This window comes from Xenia sp. Carnegie-2017, unplaced genomic scaffold (assembly GCF_021976095.1).
Source record: "Xenia sp. Carnegie-2017 unplaced genomic scaffold, XeniaSp_v1 HiC_scaffold_6, whole genome shotgun sequence".
NCBI lineage: Eukaryota > Metazoa > Cnidaria > Anthozoa > Malacalcyonacea > Xeniidae > Xenia > Xenia sp. Carnegie-2017.
In genome coordinates, this window is record NW_025813526.1 from 444,245 (window position 1) to 468,186 (window position 23,942).

At 34.6% G+C, this 23,942-nt stretch overlaps 1 protein-coding gene across 1 annotated transcript; it reads left to right on the forward strand.

Moving 5' to 3' along the window:
• Positions 1–3,263: 3,263 nt before the first annotated feature.
• Positions 3,264–23,101, forward strand: LOC124458018 (MORN repeat-containing protein 5-like). Its single transcript, XM_047008134.1, has 5 exons — positions 3,264–3,272; positions 16,013–16,224; positions 17,848–17,982; positions 21,681–22,055; positions 22,789–23,101. The coding sequence occupies exons 2-4, from the start codon at positions 16,025–16,027 to the stop codon at positions 22,033–22,035; spliced, it is 690 nt and encodes a 229-aa protein (XP_046864090.1). The 5' UTR covers positions 3,264–3,272; positions 16,013–16,024; the 3' UTR covers positions 22,036–22,055; positions 22,789–23,101.
• The last annotated feature ends 841 nt before the right edge of the window (positions 23,102–23,942 follow it).

Sequence of the window (23,942 nt, forward strand, 5' to 3'; positions counted from 1 at the left end):
AATTGAAAGCGTATGGATTTTGTCAGATGAAGCATTACTATTATTAATGTTTCATGCATGTCATCATAAGCTTTTCTTGAGCAAATATTTCAAGGTAGGAGCAAAATTTGGCACATTATTGAACAAAGTAGTTTTTATCTTGATTTTGCTGTACTAACCTGTTTACTACACTGTATAACAAACAATTAATTTACAGAAACACCAGATGACATTTATAAAACATTTAGCATAAAGCAAACCTTTACACACCATCATCATAATTGTCCATAATCTGTCAAATTGTCCAGGCTAGCTGTTTAATACAGGTATTTTTTATTGTACGACATGTACCAAAGAGTTAATTAATTAATCCTGCACTGCATTTGATTTCAATACAGCTCTGTTGTTAATATTTGCTTCATATTTTCAGAAAAATATCATGAAAAAATCCTCCATATCTTGAAGGTAAACTCAGTTGAAACAAGGAGTTTTAAGATATGCATATCTCGATAAGAATTGGTTGCTTTGCCTCGTCTAGCAAGCGATTAAGTAAAGAACAAATAAGACTGGATAAACATAACTTAAATTAAAACTTAGGAATAAAAACATTCACAAAATATATACCATCACACTTCAAGTATTGACTTAAAACAAAACACTGAACACTTTAAATAGTAAACAATCTTACATGTTTGTAAAAGTAGATCGTCCAGGTTGGTATATTCCCGAGAAGGACTGTTTTTGTTGTTGTTGACTGACGTTTCGACAACCTTAGCGGTAGTCATCTTCCGAGTCAAAAATGTTCCGGGTTCAAACCATTTACTTTAAAACAATCTTACGTTGCTTACCGGTGTCATGAAATGTTTCCTTTTCTGGCATTAATTCAGCATCCGTATACCAAACAGGTTTGCAGCATGTGTTAAAGATAAAATTTCTAAAAGTTTTTGTGCTTGGCATTGATATTTTATATAATCGCAATTGTGGTTGTCAAATCTGGGTGGGCGAAAAAAATTTTATTTTATGAGCCCGCGTCTTTCCGCTGACTTTGAAAACCAAAATCCGCCATGTTTTTGAGCAGGCGGGCGCCATTGAGTTCTATAATAACTAGAGCGGCTAACTTTACTGGGGCGAGGATGCCAAAAAAATGGCGGCCAAAGGACGTATTTCCGCTGAAATGATCGCTTTGCTGAAAAATAATATTCTCGACTTCCCCCTGGTGTCTATAGTCAATTATAAAGAATTTTTCAAAAACAAGCACGATATCACAGAATATGGATATCGTTAGTTCCATATTCTGTGACGACATCTTTTTGGGGATTTCTTTTATAATGCCAAAACTTCAATCTTTCAATTGTTGGATGTTGTAGTTTCCACAAAAAGGGACATATCGCTTCTCACAGGTAAGATAGTTGCTTGTTTTCTTGATCCGTCAACGATTGAAAAGCAATTATACATTCACTTGAAAAGGCATAAAATACATATTAAAGATCGTATTTTTTAAGACTGACTTGAACGCCAAATATACTGATGTTTTCCTGTTTTTGTTTATAAAATTCTGCATACTTTTCTGTCATTTGTTAATGCATGAAATCGTAAATTTACCCATCTATTTGCAAAAAAGTTTCCCTAAAGCAAAAAAGACCCTGCACATATTTTGCTCTGTGAGTAAGTATCAAAAAGAAATGATCGGCCCAACAGTACCTATGATTTGGAGCAGAGCTTGTTATGTTCTATTTGCTGACAACATTGAGGGAAGACCAAGGAGTAAAGATGACTGGAAGATGTTATTGACCAGGCAGAGTCTTAAAAAAATGACAATGCTGTAAAGATAATTGATTTATTGTCTGATATGCGATATGTCCCTTTTTGTGGAAACTACAACATCCAACAATTGAAAGATTGAAGTTTTGGCATTATAAAAGAAATCCCAAAAAAGATATCGTCACAGAATATGAAACTAACGATATCCATATTCTGTGATATCGTGTTTGTTTTTGACACCAGGGGGAGGTCGAGAATATTATTTTTCTGCAAAGCGATCATCTCAGCGGAAATACGTCCTTTGGCCGCCATTTTTTTGGCATCCTCGCCCCAGTAAAGTTAGCCGCTCCAGTTATTATAGAACTCAATGGCCTGGACCCCGTGGTCAAAAACATGGCGGTAATGACGGATTTTGGTTGTCAAAACTTACACTTTAAAATTTTTTTTCAATATTCACTCCCTCCTGATTTATATGTTTTTACGAAAACATGGCGTTGAATTATCACGGCACATGTAGATTGATATTACGAATAAAATTCAAGGTAAGAAACTTTCAATATTTTTTATAGAAATTAGTAAAGTTGTTTTAAATTTGAGATGTAATCGTGTCTGTTATATAGCTGGTGATTAAAACCTGCGAAAATCAAAGATGTCAACATTTAACGTTTTTTAAAAACACCAATACTCACCTTAACTACAAATGTTGGTAAATATTTTTATTTAACTGCCTTTCTTGATTAAATTGATTGGTCATAATTTAAAATTTGGGCAAATACCTATTATCAAACGGCTCATGAGATGTTTTTATAAAATAAAACCATTTAAAGATGGATTTCAAAATAGCAAATACCATGGTGAATGGTGATAATAACAATGTAATAGTTCTTAAAAGAACTGTTTTAACCAGAACACTAACTCAACAATTCAAAGGAACCGTTATTTACAGCTAGAAAGAGACAATATGCATTTTGGCAGACTACTCGAGAAGTAGTCTGCCGAAAATGCATAGTAGACGAGTTGTCTGCCGAAATGTATAGTGTCTCTTTCTAGCTGTAAATAACGGTTACTTTGAATTGTTGGGTTAGTGTTCTGGTTAAAACAGTTCTTTTAAGAACTATTGCATTGTTATTATCACCATTCACCATGGTATTTGCTATTTTGAAATCCATCTTTAAGTTTGTCACCACGAAGAAGTCTCTGTTTCATTAAATATAACCATTGTTCTCACGATATAACTTACTTTGAGTGCGAGCACTGTAGTGAAGTATAATGCAAAAACAGGTGACTAGAACGGATATTAGCCTCAAGTAAACCAATAAACTTACTCTAAACTTGAATTTTTTTTAGATTTATTAAGTGAATAAGATTTACATGCGATATACTGCTTGTCTGTATACAACTATTTAGTGAAAATTGTGAATTTCTGCAAAAAGGTAAAAGCAATCCATATAATAATATGTATGTATTAAATGTTGTGTCAATGTTGGTCTATATCTTATTATAACAGGGCGCTCTTAAAGCAGTTGTATCAAGTACAATCAAAGGAAATTGATAAAGAAAATGAACTTGCCAGGGTAGAAATGAATCCAATATATATTAAAATAAGTATGTAAAAATATAAAAAGATAAATTGTAATAGTCTGGCAATACATTCTCTAGACAGGTCAGCTTTCATCTGTCCAGGAATGCCATCAGTTAGAAAGTAACCAACATGAACTTTCCACGAAGAATCAAGAGCAACAGCCATATATACTAAGGCTTCTGTTGCTTCAGACAGTGAGTCATCATCATTTATGCCAGTTCCCATGTCAACAAAGCCAAAGACTTTGTTTCCATCAAACTCAACATGTTTGCGAATTGCCATTTCATCCAACATTAAGGCACATAGAAGGTATTCTCCTTCCTTTTTAGCTTCTTCAGCCTTAAATTTCAGTGCAACAAATGCATCTCGAGTGAATCCTGGATCACCATCAATTGGATTATACCAAGTGAGGATTGTTCTTGGATGAGGCAATGCTAAATTAAACTTTTCACGTACATAGTCATAAGCTTTCCTGGAATAAAATTTCAATGTAAGAGCAAATGATCTTAGCTCAGGAGGGTAGGAAACACGTGTTTTATCTTCATGTGTTAAACTATTAAATATATCCCTTGACACTCCTGAAAGGATATTGTCAAGACTTTCAGCCTGATCGTCATTAACAAAACCTTCTTCTGTTAAACTTGGAACAACAGAAGACATATCATTGACTTTCATTCTCAGTCTACCATTTTGCATCCTGCTGTTCTTAAGTTTTTTCTTAAGTGACTCAGCTTTCTCAATGACCTCCTCTAACTGACGCTTCAGTCTATAAGGAGATTGACAACTGTATGTATGATCATGCAATAATTAGTTGAAACTGATCACCTGATTATCATATTGTTCAATAGTACAGTCATCCTGGGTCAAATTTATTTGATTAACATCCATGACTAAATCTGGCATGGGCACCAGGCTTTTTTCAAATTCAACCCCCTCACTTACAATAGATTTTCCAATACATACTTCATTCACAGGAATATTGAGTTGTGTTTCTATATAACTAGCAGCATCTAGTAAACCTTTAGCCCATTCATCACTGTAGTCTATATTCTGTCAAATTGTGCAAAAACAAAAAGCTTTAAGGACACATTTTAAATTTAGATACTTCTATTGTATAATACATACCACAGCATTTTTGAATATAGTTGACACAACTCTATTCCCGACTGTTTCCTTCATATGGTCAGAAAAATGTTCTGAACAAATCCGACTCCATTTCTTTGGGCCAAACTCATTCATAATTCGAGAGTTTTGCTTAATGCTAGACACCCACATCTCCAAAAGATGCGGGTGTTTTGCTGCATCTGGAAAGCTATAGTGACCAGAAAATTTGAGATAAATACAATTTAAATTAAAGATTATGCTTTAAAAAAATTACAAAAACTACAAACGAAATGGTATCACGCCATCAAACGACAAAATTACAAAAACGAAGTGCTTTTTTTTGAGCAATAAATAATATTATTTTGCCTACCGGTGCCATGAAAAGTTTCTATTTCTTGTACTATTTCCACAACCATACACCACACAAGTTATAGGCATATTTGCGGATAAAATTGAACAATAAGTTTCGAAAAGAAAGGTATAGTATATCGCCAATGTTATTGCAATTGTAATCACTATTGTAATCGCAATAAAGTGGTTGTCAAATCCGGGTGGGCGATAAAAATTTTATTTTATGAGCCAGCGTCTCTCCGCTGACTTTGACAACCAAAATCCGCCATGTTTTTGACCACGCGGCCGCGCGCTAAAAATTTATAGTAATTTGGTTGACGTTTCCCCTCCAGGGGCCGGTTGTATAAAAACGTAGTTAACTTTAACTATAGTTAGCGCTAACTACCGTAGTTAACTCCTTAACTGTAGTAACTTAACTGCTCGACTTAACTGCGTTGCACAAAACGTAGTTTGTCGGATAGTTAAGTAACTGCCTAGTTAACTTGCGTGGAAATTGCGTGGAGTGTTGTTTACGTTAAATGACATAAAGTTTAATCAATTTACGATTTGTAATGGCGGGCAAGTGAACTATAAAATGACTTCAAAATCAAGAAAAATCTCTTGGCTTTTGTAAAAATCTTAAAATATGGCAAACTATTGTCGTTTTTACGAAAATAAAATTTAATAAACGTTTCACGATGACATGGTAACCGGATTAAATTGTAGCATATACGTTGGACTTTTCTCAAGAAAATCGACCCTTATCTTCTGTGTAATACAGTACGATGTTGTCGAATGATATGAGTCTCGGCAAGGACTGCTTTCTTTCATGTAACAATTATATATAACGGACTTGGGCAAACGAAACAATGAACTCTTCTCAAATTGATTCATATTGTGTTCTATGTGCAAGGATTTAAATAATTGAATGGCCTCGCTTTTACAGAATTTAAAACTGAGAGATTGAGGGTAAGAAAGGAAAAGGGTCGTTTCGTTTCTCTTTATAACATGCTTGAAAGAAATGTGTTTGTACAGACATAAGTCACACATATTTGTAAAAGATGACAGTGATGGACTTTTTTATTATTAGAAAACATTTTTTTGAGTTGTCATAGTTAGTAGCCATGTAATCCAGCAACTGTCTTTATCGGCTTGTGACATGTTATATTCACAGCTATACACAAAATACTTCTTTGTTCTTAATTCTACCTTTCAAAAACTGAGTTATAAAACTATTGGGTATATTTGTTAATGAGCCTTAGCTATGGAATTTTTATTCATGGCTTTGTGATTTATTAGCCTCTTTTTGTCTAAAGCTTGGGAGTTCTATTTGTTTCCTACTTTTTGCATCTTGGTGACACTATCAGAAATACTGTATAAAAGAGAATATTGCTTTGCTAATCATTGAAAGAAATGTTGTTATGACACGACATTTAGTCACAGGTATGACTGTATGAGCAAAAGAAGACAGTCATAGACTTTTTATTGATAGACTTGTTAGCAAACATTTCTTAAACGTCATCATAGTTAAAATGTAATCTCACGACTGTTATGACATATCTTTCCTCTGTCATTAAAATGTAACATAGGGATATAGAATAAATATTGCATTCATTTCGTCTTCATTGTCATTTCTATCTTGTTAAACTCATGCCATTTTGTTTATTATAGATTTTGAGTGTCCCAGGTACATAGAATATTTCCTCTTAACTTATTTAATTTAAAATCTGTTCTCAAAAATATTTAACCTTTTTCTTTTCGGCTATTTCATTCTCATGGTTCAGCTAACTGTCTCTTGAAAATTGCTTAATGTACATTTAAAGACAATATATTGTTCTGCATTGTGATATTGATATTGCATAATGAAGTTTTTATAAAATTCATGGGTGATTACTCTGTGGTTGTTTTAAAATGACTCACATCTCTTCTCTGTTACATCATAATCATGCATTTATTGTGTAACTGTTATCATTGGTAGATGTATTATATCATTTCAATCCAAGATGTCTTCCCTATTAATCACAGCTGAGTCCTCAAATAAAAGTAAAAAAAGAAAACAAAATTTTAGCTCTGCAGAATGCTCTCTTCTTGTTGAGCTTGTGGAGAAAAATTTGAATGCAATACGAGGGCAATTTTCAAGTAGTATAACAAAAAACGCAATTAACCAGCTTGGGGTTTGAAAATCGCACGCCAAAGGAAGTGCGTGAAAAATGGAGAAACCTGGCATAGATTGCCAAAAAAACCAATGCTGGTATAACGCTAAAAAACAAGAGTTGTGGGAGAAGATAACCTCGCAAATAAACAGCTTGGGGTTTGAAAATCGCACGCCAAAGGAAGTGCGTGAAAAATGAAGAAACCTGGCATAGATTGCCAAAAAAACCAATGCTGGTATAATGAGTTCGCAAAGAAAAACAGGGGAGGTCCTGCTACAAAACCGCCTTCTTTAACAACGGAGAAAATCATAAATATTTTGGGAGATGAACCTTCATTCTCATGTATTCAAGGAGGCTTCGAGTCTGGTGGTACATTTGTAGGTAATTATGATCTTTAAAATCTCATTCTTTGAAATGCATAGAAGAATTCTGCGTAAAAGAATAAGCAGAAGCAAGATGCTACTTTGTTATTGTCTTTTGTTTACGTTTTAATACAACACAAGGGATTTTAAATTTTCCCGACATTACGCTAAACATAACAATATAATTTATACCAACCAACCCATCCCGAAATAAAATGGCCGGCTTGAAATAACCGAATATGTGTTCACGACGGAGTATTGCCAAAGTTGTTTTACAAAGAATACGATGCTATAAATACAAAATACGAAATATGAATTTTATATGCTTAATGAAACGATTGTATTGATTTAAGTTTTGATGATTTGTTTGCATAATGGAAAAATATACAGTAAAACAAAAAAGGTAATACGTTTTCATCTTTTCATTGTGCTATGTTTTTTTAACGTTTTGCAGAGAAAGAGAGTAATTCATCTCACTTGAGCACTTTGGTCGAAACTGACGAAGAAGATGAGGGTGGTGAGGAAATAGAATTAAGCAAGACTCCAATACCAACAACATCCACACTATCACAATGTGAGCATTTAATTATGTTTATATCCATTGTTGTATTCACAGCTTATATAATCTATTTGTGCATTGTATTGAACTTAATTCACAGGCGAAGAATCAAGAACATTCAAAAGGAAACGACCAAAGACTCAAGGAGAGATGAAAAATGATGTTAAACAACTTCATGTTGAGATTCTTCAATTGGAACAAGAAAAAATGTTGTTTGAGAACCACAATCTAGAGTTGAAGAAAAGAAAACTCGAACTACAAGTACAGTTACTTGAGAGGATAGTTGAAATCATTGAACAACCCCATTCATTTTTTCTTTTAAACTAGTCAACTAAAATATGTTTGTGCCATGTGCTCCCTTGCTGCTATTCCATCTGTTTCTCCTGCATCCAGCAAAACATCTTCATTTTCTTCTTCCAGTACATCCTCTCCGAACTTATCTTCTTCAACTTCAGGCTCTTGCATTAGAATGCAAATGTTATTCAATACAGCACAAGCCATTATAATGGTGCAGACAATATCTGGTTTCATCCTAAATAGAGTAAACATGCTTGCTAGGATTTGATGTTGTATTAAGGCTCATAAAGACTCACTGATACCTTATTTCTGAATGCAAAACATGAAACCATCTTTTCCATATGCCAATGGTTCTTTCAACCAAACACCTTGTTTTTTTATGTGCCTTGTTAAATTTTTTTTTGCATGGATGCACTGGATGGAGGTATGGAGTAAGGCATATCCACTATCTCCCAACAGTACATCATTATTTGCTGCATGATCCATTTCTTCCAACCTTCTACCAATGGTAGAGGACCGGAAGATGAATGAATCATGACATGATCCTGGCCATCGTGCTACCACATTTATAAATTTGCCTGCTAAAATTAATTTCTGGAAATTTTATAGCAAGTAGGTCGTATTAATACTTGTAAGATAAATTAAGTGGATAACTTTGTAAAATTCTATTGTTATGATTATCTATTATATTATGATTATTGAAGTCTAGTACATTATGGTTTTGAATATTAATTAAACATGTTTATATATGTTCATGTTACCTTTGCCATCACAAATGACTTGAACATTTATGCTGTGGTATCCTTTTCTATTTGCATAATTTGGCTCGTTTTGGGAAGGAGCAATTATACGTATATGTGTGCCATCAACGCAGCCAATGGCGCAGGGAAAACCCGCAATTTGATACATCCCAGTACGAATAGCATTTTTTCCCTCATTTTTTGATGGGAAATTGATGTAGTCTGCGTGCTTAGAAGCCAATGCAAGTGCGACTTTACGCACTACTCTCGAAACAGTGTCTTTTTCATAACGGTGAGTATCGCCAATGACTTGCAAAAAGCTCCCGGACCCAAAGAAACGAAGAGCAAGGCTTTGCTACGGTTTGTTGTTGGCCGTACATCGTTTGCAATCAATCGTGAGATATGCTGCAACGATTCTCGGCCAAATCTTTACCGTTTTCGGAGGTCATTGTCGGAAAAACCTTGCCATGGAAGATGTCGATTAAAAACTCGAGGTAAACGTTGCCGATCGATTGCATTTTGCTCAAAAATATCTATAAGACGTAAAGCCGCCATATTTAACTGTGTTTTGAAAAGTTAACTATGCTCCATAGCATAGTTAACTTTAACTACCTTTTAACTGCATTTAGCGCTAACTACTTTTTTATACAACCGACTTAACCGCGTGGTTAAATTAATCTACTTTTTAACTGCAAAAAGTGTAGTTAAAAAGTAGTTAAGGGCTTTATACAACCGCCCCCAGTTCTTATAGAACTCAATGGTTTGAACCTATAAAAGTTTTATCCAGCCTATTATCAGATCAGTGACTTCAATGGGTTTTAATCAGAGCCTCTATTTGTAAGAGTTGGGACAACGGGTCTGTGGCGAGCGTAGAGCTGGCATTTTCGTTCGTAATAGCAAGTTAAACTTATAATCAAACGGTGTGAAATTTTTAGTCATGCTGAGCATGACAAGCATGACCACTAGCTAGGCCACTGAACATACAAACAAACTTGTTATAATCGCCATGTGAACACTAGTTCAAAGCTAGTGGTTGAAACCAGGGGCGAGTTGTATAAAAACGTAGTTAACTTTAACTACAGTTAACGCCAACTACCGTAGTTAACTCCTTAACTGTAGTAACTTAAAGGCCGATCTCCACTTCGACCCTATCGTAGCGTAACGTAGTAAAACGTAACGACGAGCATGCGCAGTGTCACTATCACTGAGGACGCTTGATATGGAACGTGTCCAAAGCTTTAATACGCGTATCAAAACCAGAGTTCGCTGACTGTCAACATTTTTGAAACGAATTCGTAGTACGTTTGATTTGAACCAATGAAATAACAAGTTTTCTACTCAAGTTGGCTTGTTTTTTTTCAAAATGGAGTCGTTTGAGGAATGGCAAGACAAAATAAACGAATTTTCCAGAGAAAAAGAAAACTCAGAGGCATCTGTGGCGGAATCTTTCAATAGAAGTAACAGCGAATCTACTGCTCGCGCTATAAGTGTACAAGAACCTCCATTTTTGATTAACTTAATCGAAGAAGTGCGAAAATACCCTTGCATCTGGAACGTTTCGTCAAAGCAGCATAAAGACAAACCAAGAAAACTGGAAGCATTGCGACGAATTTCTGCTGCTTTGTTTGTACCTGGTATGTTATCTTAGCAATATACATTGCTTAAAATTTTGGAACCTAAAAGAACAAGATACCTGGTTTTCATAAGCACAAAATCCTTAAATTTACAAAACAGGTAAAACTCTGTAATAAAATACAGTAGCCATTTATGTAATCATTACAGTTCTTGGTCCAGCTTTTGCAATGTGTGTCCTACATTTACTATTGAGTGTGAAAATTGTATTGCTATTAACTGCTACTTGTTGGGTATAAATATATGTCTATTTAAATGTGTTTGATTAGAAATATCTAGTTATGTGGGTTTTGCTTTATTTTATTCAATACTTCGGTTTACAAAACTTATACAACAGAGCCATTATGAGTAAAAATAAGCAAGCAATACGTATTACACCTTCTATTTATTAAAACATTATATTATTCAAATGTGATACTCACCCATGCAATTATCACAGTAACATGACACTGATCATCAATATGCCAGTTAATTAAGAAATGATAGTATTAACTGAGCTTTAAATGGATGTTGATATTCATGGATAAGAATAAATATGTCCATTTTGCAACATTCCAGATTAAATTTAGTGTACCTCACTATATCGTTTGTAGCTCACTATTTTTTTCTGCATTGTACCTGTAACCATCCTTATATTGCATTTTCCTTATGATACTCTTCTTACATTTTGTCTATGATGCAAACCATTCCCATCCTAAGAAGGTCTTGTCTGGTGTTAGACTGTAAAAAATACTGGTGCATTCCTTCTTATTGGGGCTAAAACTAAGTCAATTGGCATGGGCCATAGCTAGAGAACTAAATTGGGAGAGGGGAGGTTTGTTTTTTCATATATTTATTTGAGCTAGACTGATTTCTTTAGAAAGCCAAATCATTTTCAAAAGAAATCAGTCTGATGCTACTGAATATAAGAATAAACACACCTCCCCCGCCCCCCAATTTATTGTTTTAGCTATGGCTCAGCAATTGGCTACTAAACAACTATGTTTATGAAGGGCATAACATCTTAAACAAATGCACTGAACAAAGTTTGATATACAGGTTTTTATTTTTCTTAATCTAGAGAATGTAGTTTGTAAAGAGTTTGACAGGCTGAAGGATAATTATAGAAGATGCATTAAAAAGCGAGAGTTGGCAACACGATCGGGAGTGGGGCAAGTAAGAAATTGCCAACTTGTGAATATTTCGTTGAGTTGTCCTTTTTGCGTGATGTGATGACTGGACGAAAAACTGAAACCAACATCCCAATTGAAATTGCCGAGAATCCTGATGTGCTCTCCACCGATGAGGATAGACCATTTACATCATTTTCACCAATCACTGTGGACAATTCCCATGCAAAACTAGAAATTTCAGACTCAAAACCTCTTCAAAAGACTCGGAAAAGGACTCGATCAGATCAGATTGACGATCTTTTGGCCTTAAGCCTTGCCAATGATATAGCAAATGCTAAAAATGGTGATTCAAAAAAGACAACTAACCCAGAAGACCAGGACATTCTTTTCTGTTCCAGTTTGGTTACTACCTTTAGGAATTTGACTGGAAAGAAAAACAAATTGGCTAAGATCAAAGTATTGCAAGTTCTTGCTGAGTTTGAAGATGATGACGAAATGCAACAGAATGTTTTTTCCATAAACTTTTTCAAGAAAATTATTGTTACAAATAACTTTACGTTTGCATGCGTTAACTACCACGTTATGTTATAAAAACAGTGACAAAACTAATAAATGATTCTTTGATTTAGTTAATCGTTGTTTTGAAAACAATCTACTGTAGCATGTACTGCGTTCCACTGCCAGCGTACTTGTCCTTTTGGGGACATGAAGTAGTTTTTAAAATCTTCTCTAACAAGCTTTGCATCACGAGAGTAGTTGTTTGACCCAGCGTTGCTGACATCTCTTAAACCCTCATCGGATTGTGTCACTTTTCTCCATTCTCCAAGCTCTCTTCCGTTTTCTGTGTCGTTGTCCACGAAACCAGCTGGACAGTATTTTGTGCTGTGCGAAAAAGACCTTCCAGCCATGAGATAATTGTGCAAAGCGATTACTGCTTTTGTAACTTGAATAACCATTTCAACTCTGGCGTGAATTGGTCGACGAAATACCCGAAATCGCGCTGCTACAATTCCAAACGCATTTTCAATTACCCTCTTCGCTCGAGACAACCGATAATTGAATACCCGCTCAAATATTCCCAGAGCTTCTCTAGGGTACGGTTTCATGATATTTTGCTGTAACTCAAACGCCTCATCTGCCACTATGACAAATGGATAGCATTTTTGAGTTGAAGGGAATTTCTCGGGCCTAGGGATGCCTAAACTGTTTTTCTTAATTGATTCACCCATTGTACTGTAAGAAAATACACCACCGTCACTATTCCGTCCTGAGTCACCAATATCAACCAATGTGAACTGGTAGTTTGCATTGCAAATAGCCATTAATATAATAGAATGGGTTTTCTTATAATTAAAGAACATCGATCCAGAGTTAGCTGGTGCCTGCATCACGACGTGTTTTCCATCAAGCGCACCAATGCAGTGTGGAAAATTCCATTTAATTTCAAACCCCTGTGCTATGCACTTCCACTCTGCCTCATTGCTTGGACATTTCATGAATACCAATGACAGTACTTTCCACAGTGCTTCACATGTTGAAAAGATGATTCGTCCAACAGTGGTTGGGCTCATTCGAAAGTTCATTCCTATGGTTGTTTGAGAATCTCCTATAGTTAGATACCTGAGTGTTACACAAAGTCGCTCACTAGGCCCTATACATTCCCAAGTTATGCAAGACTTCTGTATCTCCGGAGCAATCATAGTCAAAAGTTGTTCATATTGAACAGGAGTCATACGAAAATATTTGAAAAAAAATTCTTCATCAAATAAACGTAAATCTTGGACTAATAAATAGAATTTTCCTTTAGTTTGGCGTTCTTGAAATATTTTTCGTACCCATACTGACTTTTTATTTTTGTTTCCTTTAGTCATCCTTCTTTTTAACAAGAAAAGAAGAAGTGTGTCTTTACTGACGACCGCCATGTTATGATTATAATCAAAATTCGCGCCATGCTTCGTTTCTGTACGGTTCGTTAAAACCGCCAAAGTGGAGAATGTAACACGTATATGAATACGATACGCTACGTCGCGTTTTGCTACGTTACGCTAGGGTACGGTCGAAGTGGAGATCGGCCTTAACTGCTCGACTTAACTACGTTGCACAAAACGTAGTTTGTCGGATAGTCAAGTAACTGCAAAGTTAACTTGCGTGGAAATTGCGTGGATTGTTGTTTACGTTAAATGACATAAAGTTTAATGAATTTATGCCTCGTAATGGCGGGCAAGTGAACAATAAAATGACTTTAAAATGAAGAAAAATCTCTTGGCTTATGTAAAAATCGTAAAATATGACAAACTATTGTCGTTTTTACGGATGTTGATGATGCGAAAATAAAATTTAATAAACAATTCACGGTGACATGGTAACAGAATTAAATTGTAGCATATGCTTTGGACTTTTCTCAAGAAAATCGACCCTTATCTTCTGTGTATAACAGTACGATATTGATGAATGATATGCGTCTCGGCAAGGACTGCTTTCATTCACGTACCAATTATATATAATGGACTTGGGCAAACGAAACCATGAACTCTTCTCAAATTGATTCAGATTGTGTTCTTCTCAAATTGATTCAGATTATGTGCAAGGATTTAAATAATTGAAGGGCCTTGCTTCTACAGAATTTAAAACTGAGAGATTAAGGGTAACAAAGGAAAAGGTCGTTTCGTTTCTCTTTATAACAGCTGAGTAAAATGCTTGAAAGAAATATGTTTGTAAAGACATAAGTCACACATATTTCTAAAAGATAACAGTGATGGACTTTTTTTATTATTAGAAAACATTTCTTTGAGTTATCATAGTTAGTAGCCATGTAATCCAGCAACTGTCTTTTCTCTGCTTGTGACATTTTATATTCACAACTATACACAAAACCCTTTTTTGTTGTTAATTCTGCCTTGCAAAAAACTGAGTTATAAAAACTATTGGGTATATTTGTTCATGAGCCTTAGCTTTGAAGCTTTTATTTATGCCTTTGTGATTTATTAGCCTATCTTTGTCTAAAGCTCGGGTGTTTTATTCATTTTTTTCTACTTTTTAAATCATCAAACAGTAGCTGGCAGGCAAGATTGTATGTACATTGAAAACAAAAATTTTTACATAGGAAATACTTGATGAAATATCAATAAAACCCACTAATTGACTGTCATGTATATTTTCTTCTTTTGTTATAAATCATGTGCAATGGATAATGTACATATATCAAGCAACATGGACCTTCACCATGCATGCTGATGAAATGTTTTATGTATTTAAGAAACTAAAATCATTGTATCTCATGCAGCTGATATACAAAAGAGTAGTCATGAATAAAAACTGTTGTAAAGGTCATGTATCTATATGTATTATCATTGTTATACTTAGAACAACAATTATACTGTAGTACCTCTTTGTTTTAACATAATCTAGCGTATTTTCCATAGAGCAAAGAGTTTAAATGATGCATATGATATTAAATCAAGCAAAATGCATAGGGAAAAACCCGCAATTTGAATATTTGATACATCCAAGGCTACAGGATTCATTGCTCGAATAACATTCTTTCTTTTTTTTGTCACTGAACGAATTGTACGTATTTGTAAGACAATGTCAGCGAGTTATGTGCACTAATCTTAAAAAAGTGGCTCTATCTCAGTTGAAAGTCTCGCTTATGAGTTGCAAAGAGCTACCGGACGCAAGAAAGATAATACAAAATGCAATTGCTCTTGTGTAAAAAAGGATTTGTTACGTCAGATTTGAACAAAGGCTGTTGTTCGTCAGCAAAACTTGGGATGTTTTACAGCACTGATGAATGTACTACATTGTCCATAAAGCTCTTATTGTAAAAGCCTTTGCCATGGAAGATAAATATGTGATTAAATACGTGACGAATGTAGTACATTGTTGATCAGAACATCTCGCCCATAATTGTCTTTGAGAAGGTAAACGGCCATATTTAACTGTGTTTTGAGAAGTTAACTATGCTCCACAGCATATTTAACTTTAACTACCTTTTAACTGCAGTTAGCGCTAACTACTAATTTATACAACCGACTTAACGCGTGGTTAAATTTAACTACTTTTTAACTGCAAAAAGTGTAGTTAAAAAGTAGTTAAGAGCTTTATACAACCGGCCCCAGTGTTTTAATTACTTTTTGTTCTTGTTTTATTCACCCAACTAGCATTTTGTCCGTTGATGAATGAATATCATGCAAACAGTTGGCTCGTTATTTTTTTTGAAATAAAAATATTTGGTGTGAATATTGAGTTAAATATTTGCCTCTCGCGTTTATAAGAACCGATCTTGTTACGCCGCATTTATAATCAGGAATATTGATATTTATAAGTTGTGCGGCGCTAAAAGGAGCAATTACGGTACTGTATCTCTTGATTCATTATTGACCCGTAACTGCCATTGTTTAGACAAAAGTAAATATGGGAACCAACGAAAGCAAAGATGACCGCAGCGTTGAAGGCGATTTAGTGACAGTAAAGCAATATACAGGCAATAGAAAACATGGCAAGCGACACGGCAAAGGAATATACCTTTATAAAAACGGCGATGTTTATGATGGCGAGTGGAGAAAATCAAAAAAATATGGCAAAGGTGTTTATACTTACTCGAATGGCGAAAGGTACGCACGTCGTCGAGTTTTTATTAAATTAGATTACAAGAATTACCTTTACTTTATTTCTGATTTCTATTTCCCATTTTTACTATTTATAGCATTTTATTCACTTCATGGACATAAATTCGTATAAAGTAGCCATTGCTAAATGCTCCTTCGTTAAATCATAATAGCTATGAGTGTGTAATTATATTTTTAATTGGTGTTTCATAAGCAGAATTTGTTTCATTTTTCTTATGTTACTAAGTAGTTAATTTCATTCAATGTTCGTGAAAATATAGTCTCAATTTGCTTTATGAAATTGACATTTTTGCTGGAATTGTCTCCCCTAGGGAGACAGGGACTGCGAAATATGCGGAAATTACAAAGACGTTTACCAGACAACTCGCTTGTATTACCGTAAAGTTCTTAGGGATGCGAATGCACAGAAATGATTAAATCACTTTGACAAAGTTTCTTAAAGTCAGGCATGAAAAAAGTATGAAATATGCATTTGCTATATGTATATCAGTATGTGATTGCTCTAAATAATGTGCATATTTTATTATATGCTAGTAGTTCAACAACATTTTACCATAATTGTTATCAAATCGTTCATTTTCTTGTTTAATTTTGGCCAGTTTGCATCTGTGCCTGTTCATATTTAAGAAGTGGAATGATGCTGTTTTTTTAACATTATGGCTTCACATTGCTATGAATTGCATTTAAATTCAAAATGAATTGCAAGTGAAATGTCAGAATAACAATTTATACATCAATAAGCTTAAACATGTTGCCTATGATGTGATAAGCTATATCTTGAAAGTATTATATGTTATTTAAAAGTCAGAATTGGAAATCTAGGTAAAATAGTTTTTGGGTGAGAATACCATGAAACACCAATCATGTAATTACGTATTTAAATTCTTTTTGGGCATAAAATTCCCGAATTTCAATTAGGAGCTAGAAACTTTTCGATATCCTATAAGGCTTCCTTAAATCTGACATAATACTCCAATTGAGGGACTGTGCTTTTTAAATAGGTGTGTTTGGCTAGACAGGCAAGGAAAGGTACCATATATGTTCATAACAATATTTATATTGCACATTTATATAGCCAGGCAAAGAAACTGTAGAAGATTGATAATTAGACAGGGGTGGATGGCTATTGGCTAATATTCATTTAAATATGATATGCCGTATGCTCCTTTAGAATCCATTGTTTGCATATTGTGTTAAAACTTGCAGGTTGGCTTGGGTACTGACAGCACTAAATATGATAAATAAAAATTGTTTAGTTGTGCTTCAAGAATTTTACAACATTATATAATTTACTTCCTTAGAAATTTTGCTTGATTGATCACCAAAATATTAACATAGCCAATCAGATTTATCTGTTTATATCTCTTTACTATTTCCTGTTATGTTGGATGGGAAATAAACCCAGGGAGATGAAAAGATGCATCGTTTATTGGGGAGGATATACATACATGATCTGCCACATTAAGTTCCTTTGAAATCCATTGTTTTCTACGATTAGTGTGCTTATATATGAGTATATAACATGCATGTATGAAAAAGGGGCCCCTAATTATGAAGCTTCCCATGACTAAAAATGGGCTATTTACTTTTTTGAATGCTTTGTTTTAGGCAAGAAGGCTACTTTTACCATGATAAATATATTGGCAAGCAACCAAATGAGAAAATGAAAAGGCGTATTGAAAAGAAAAAGAAGAAAGGAAAACATTGTGAATCCTCTCCATTATCTGAAGAATCTCTTCACAGGTAATTTCAATTTTTAAAATTAATCGAACCAAGAACTGTTTTTGAAAACGTGCACAAAAAATAGGTGGGCATACCTACAAGTGGGTAGCCACAAAACATATGGCAAGTAGATTGACAAAAAATGAAGTAAATTAACTAGAGTTCAATATATAAAAAACATCAAACTTTGCAAAATGTTTGATATTGCAAAAAAGTGCGTGGAAGTCACTCTTCAGTCAAACGACCGAATACATAACCATTACTGAATCAGAGGTACACTTACGTAACAAGAAAATTGGGAGGCGTTCTAAACTATTGTACTTGGGTAGACTTTTAATATCTATATTTCATGGAAAAAGGCCAGAAACGTAGCGAAATTCACACCCATTTGTCGAACGCTCTTGCATATATTACATGCTCACGTGCTTACATTGCTAAGTTGCTATAAATATGATTTCACATGACTTTAGAAATATATTTATTGAAATTTTTACTGAAAACCATTTGTTGATATAAATTCTAATATGTCAAAGGCTTATCTTTCAAAATAATTTTCTGATGAGTATGATTAGTTTAGTATAATTAGAATTTGTTTAGTAAACCCATGCACGATTGGAGTTCCTTGCACGATGACTTGTTTAGTGGTGAGATAATTATGTTTGATCCATGGAATTTCAAGAAAGGTTCATCTGAACGAGGGAATTGTTGGAAAAATATAGCAGAAAGTTTGAATCAAATTGCTGATTCTTCGTTCAAAGTTGATGACAGATCTGTTAGAGTTACATTTAAATTGCTGGAGAAAAAATATATGTAAAAAAAACAACAAATGAATTGGATCGAGCATCGGGGATTGCACCAGAGGAAGAAACTGACATGGAAAAAGGCTTGCGTGAAATTATAGAATTATTTAAGGATAGTGATTTGACCAAGCTATTCGAAAAAGAGAAACAAAAAGAGGCCACTGAGAATGAAATGCAGCAAGCAGAGGAGCTTTGGTTACGAGTATCGTTACATGTTAGATGTAGATCTTCCAGGTTAGGGGCTGTTCACATGAGCCCGGGTAACCGGGATTCGGCGAAGCGTGATATGATTTTGAGTCATTTAAAGCAGTAAAAATGTTAAACGCAAAACTTACAACCTATTCTATTCGTTCTTTCAATACACGCGTATAGCTACGACGTTTATCATCAAAGACAAATAGATCAACATCCAAAGTTCCAGTGCTTTACGATCTCTTAATCATGGAGTTTCTATGTCAGACAGAAGTTGAAAATGTTCTTTGTAGTTTATTAACATATCTAAACCTTAGTTTCTATACTTGGCGTTCAAAGAATTAAAATCATGTTAGGAAGCCATGGCATTCAACGAGTCGGCTTGACATTAATTGTTATATTCACCGGCCAATACATGTATGTGATTTGACATAGGTTGTGACTGAAATGAGGGCCTTCATAAAAAAGTTTTTGGCGTGTTTTGAGAAACAAAAAGGGCCATTTCTTGTGTTGATGCGGGATTTGTTTTCCTGGCAAGATACACAATCTAAAGAGGCGAGTTGTATTCATAGAAGCCTATCCCACGCGTCCATACGCATTTTTGTCATCTACGCGTATATAATTTTTGTATAACTAATAAGCGTATCCTTTTCACATCTTATTCTTTTCACCCATATATGTTAGGCCCCGTCGACACGTATACGGATGTTTTCGTATCCGCGACTTTTTTGTTTCTGATCAGGTTGCGTATAAAAATGTTTTTGCGTCCACACGTAGCTCTATATTATCTGGATTTGTTATAGTTCCCAAGACTTTGCGCTGTCCGTTTCCCTCGCATATTTTGAAATGGTTGCAAATTTGGCGGTAAATTGGTTAGCAATTTTGAATTCGGTTGGTTTGTGCAAAGGTTGTTTGGTTTTGTTTGAATATATATGTCATAATTGAAACAGAAATCGAAAAAAATTTAAAATAGCAATACGGACTCCTTCATTTGGACTGATGGTGAGGTTTAACTCTTACTGAAAGTCATACTAGAACTCAAAACATCCAACGCTATGTAGAAAGTCGATTGGAATCGATCTGAAGCAAATTCGACGACATATTAAACGCGCTATAATAGTTGCTAGGCAATCTTGGTCAAAAATATCCGAATTTACCGTCCACACGCGTCCAAATTGTTTGCGGATACGAAAATTTTCACTCTAGAGAGCGGATTCAAAAGTTTCCGGATAACCCGCTCAAATATTCGGATGTGTGTGGACGAAAGGCTTATCCGCAACTTTTTTGTTGCGGATACAAAAATATCCGTATACGTGTGGATGTAATATGCGCGTATTGTTTTTGTATCATACTCGTATTTTTGTCATATCACATGAGTATCCTTCTATACGCGTACAGTATGTTACCAAATTCACGAGTGGTACCGTACTTTGTAAAACATATCAATTAATTGATTAAAAAGGTCTAAAAATGCGTAAGATTGGCCTAAATTATAAACTGAAAGGCAGAAGTTGTTACGTTTCGCTGGAGATCTTTAGGCTCTTGCGCGCTCCGACTAGCTATGTCCAAAAGCCAGCTTTACCCCGTCATTTCTTTAGCCCAATGTGTAAGTACGTAGGTAAAGTACCTTCTCAACCTTCGTCTTGACCACTTGGAATCACTGCAACTGAATGGTACCCAGTCTCCTCTGCTATTTTGACTTATGCTGTTTGCATATGTTGCTCATTATACACACGCATAAATTCAAGGCTGCTCGACGATTGTGGTGTTTATTCCATTCGTTACCTACGCATGCTTAAATGATTTTTGATGATGTTTGTTTAGGCCAGCTATTTATTCCGAATATAGTGCAAGTAGATCTGGTGGTTGCTGCCGCAACTACGAACAATTTGTTACGTGGAGTGCACATGCTCGAGTACTTGCGCAGATGTCCATTAAATTGTGCTTTTTAAGTAGTGCAAGTCAATTCAGTTTGTCGTTTCCATGACCTCTGCCAATTCTTGAGCAGACTCAAAATCAAAATCCAGTTAAGTTTACTGTATTTTGAATTTTGCCGTTTCCCACCTTTCAAGGCGACGTCAGTCGTATCTTTCTTTGACACAATAGTTAGTAACGCTCTCTTTATTTTTTTTACCCTTGAGAATTGTATAAATCTATAAGCAAGTTTCAACACATAGAGTAGAAGATGCATCACTTATTTGCTTTGTACAGCATCCCTGAGAGCAGATTTAGTTTGCAATTTCAGGCTTTCAAACCTTCGTTTTGATGGCGTATTGCGTTTTATTAAGGTTATCATATTTATGTTTTTCTTTCCAAATTGAATCAGATGAAGCTTTTTGAAGTTTGTTTCAAATTCTGTATAAAAACATCAAACCCAGGTGTACTTTTTGTGCTGCGTAATGTATTGAGAAATTTTGTTTTTCAATTTGTTGATTGAACATTCTTTCACGAAAAGCTGACAAATATCTTTTCACAGATGTTCTCTGATGATATGACACTTGCATGTTAGGTCTGTTTGAAAATAGGATTGCAAAGATTAACAAAGGTATAAAGAAGTAGAAAACACAAAGATGCATGCCAAGAAGATGCATCACTGATTTGCCATGCACAGCATCCATTCATGTTGATGGTGTATTGCATGTATTTGTGCTTTATTATGTCATTAAATTTTTCCCAAACCCCTCGAGAAAGTATCGCTGTGAAATATTGTCTCTGCTTTCTCCTTAGAAAAGTTGATGAACAACCAGACGGAATGGATGATCCTACTGCAGTATCAATAAAAACACCAGGCGGAAACAATAGACGTGAGCAAAGTATTCAAAGGAACAAATGGGTGCGAGATAAGTATGATATTCACGGAAGTGTGGAGTCATTAGATACTGCCAAAGGTACGAAGTGTAAAGAAAAATTGCGTGATAGTTCACAACACTTCAATAGATCTTTAAGCTTCGGTGGACGAACACAGAAGAACAGAAAGCATAAGGACATAGATGAGGCAAAAGAACGAAACAATAGTAAACGATTGAGAGAATCCATTCGAACAAAATATAATTTACCAAGAAGGGATGTAACCTCTACTTGAAGCAAAAATTCTATTACATCGTAAGTGCATTGTCCTAGAGAGCTATATCTCCCAAAAGCATTTTGATTTTCTCCTGAGTTTTGAAGTCTTGGTATCAAATTAGAAGAAAATAACTATCATAAATACGTATTAGCTAAGTTAGCTTTCACTTTTGCACCATTAGACCTCTCTTATGGTTTTTAAAATTTTATGTATATGCAGTTCGGCCTTTACAGGTTGATATACCTTCCAAGGTTTATTTATTTTGTTTTATAATTGCTTGTTGAAGGCTGCTCATAAAGTTTTTGCATATTGTCGGTGCTCAAATTTTTTGGGGACTTCTGCCTACTCGAATTTCGTTAATTGTTCTATTAAATTATGTCACTGGTGGAACATATGTGATTTAAAATTTTATTTGAATTGCTGTAGTCTTATGATTACAAAAACTGCATTTAAGAAAGAAATTTAAAGAGACTTTACACTTTTGTTCACTTTTGACTAGAGAGTAGCTTAAGATATGTTGAAAGTTGAACTGCAAAAATTTGTCCAAAAGTTTTAGATAAGGAACTGGGAACATAAATGAAAACTAATTTAGCTCGAGGAACCACTTGCATGCACTTCTTATCGATTTTCCTTATCATTCTTATTGCTTGCGAAATTAAAGTTTTATGTCAACAACGTTTTAACTGAACCAAATAGCCGGTTGCTTTGCCGACGAAAGTAGTTTATAGGTACGTACTATTATAGTAAGTAATGTTTCCTTCGCTCCTTTAGAATTTAACTGAACAATCTATGAAAAAACTACAAAAGATCCCCCCGCAAGAAACATTGCACGGACAGCCATCTAACTTTTTTAGAGAAAGCAAATACGATCGATAAACATTTTTATATATACATATACACTAAAATGAATGTGTCCATAATTTCTTACTTTGTAGGCGTTTTGGTGTAAATATGTACTTTAATTTTAATTAAGTACTTTATAACTTGTAAGATTTTATAACTTAATTTAACTTAATATATTTACCATTGTTGACATAATCGAACTTATGGAAGATTTTTGACAATAAATGAGTTCTCTATTTTAGTCCCGTTTGCACAATGATTTCGACTGAGTTTCGTTCCATTTTTGGTGTTGTGTCGCACTACGCTCGATTAATGCCGCTATGTTTTATTTGAATTTTAGCAATTTCCTGACCATGCTCATCGCTCTCCCGATGATTTGTTCAAAGAATTTTACGTAACTTTATGAAAAGTTATTGCATTCGTAGGGTGCAAACTGCTAACGGTCCCGAAATCGTTTTTCTTCAAAGAAAGAAATTGAAAAAACACTAGACTTACACGTACTTGCGTAAAAAATTCTATCGAACAATACGAATATTAAATAGCTCCTTTTTCATTTAATCATTATAATAAACAAACAGCGTTCCGATGAAAAGGGTTTTTAGGAATGATTTTTCAACTCAACTTGTTAGATCAACTGTCCCGTTTACTATGAAACACTCTCAGCAATTTGTCGTCACAACAAGAGTCACTTTTAGTTTTTATCATAAGTGACGTCGTACCCGTGTATAAGTGTATGGACATTGGTCAAATGCATGTTATCTATTTGTTTTATATGATGAAATCAAAAAATTTCCAAAATGGTCAAACAGTTTGTTTTCTTTGTCCCACAACACTTGGAACATTGAAAAGTCTTGATTTTGCAAATATCACACTTACGTGATTTATAGGATTGAGGAAATGCTATTGGCTGTCTTAATCACGTCATAAAATGTGATTGGCTAACAAAACAAGCAAGCAATGGCTGATCAATTTTGTTGAAATTTTGTTATTGAAGACGAAGTAGCTACAAATCAATGTTTGAAAACCGGGTTTTTCTTTTGTTTTTGCTCCAATACGTCCACTGCTTGAATTAGGCATTTTTA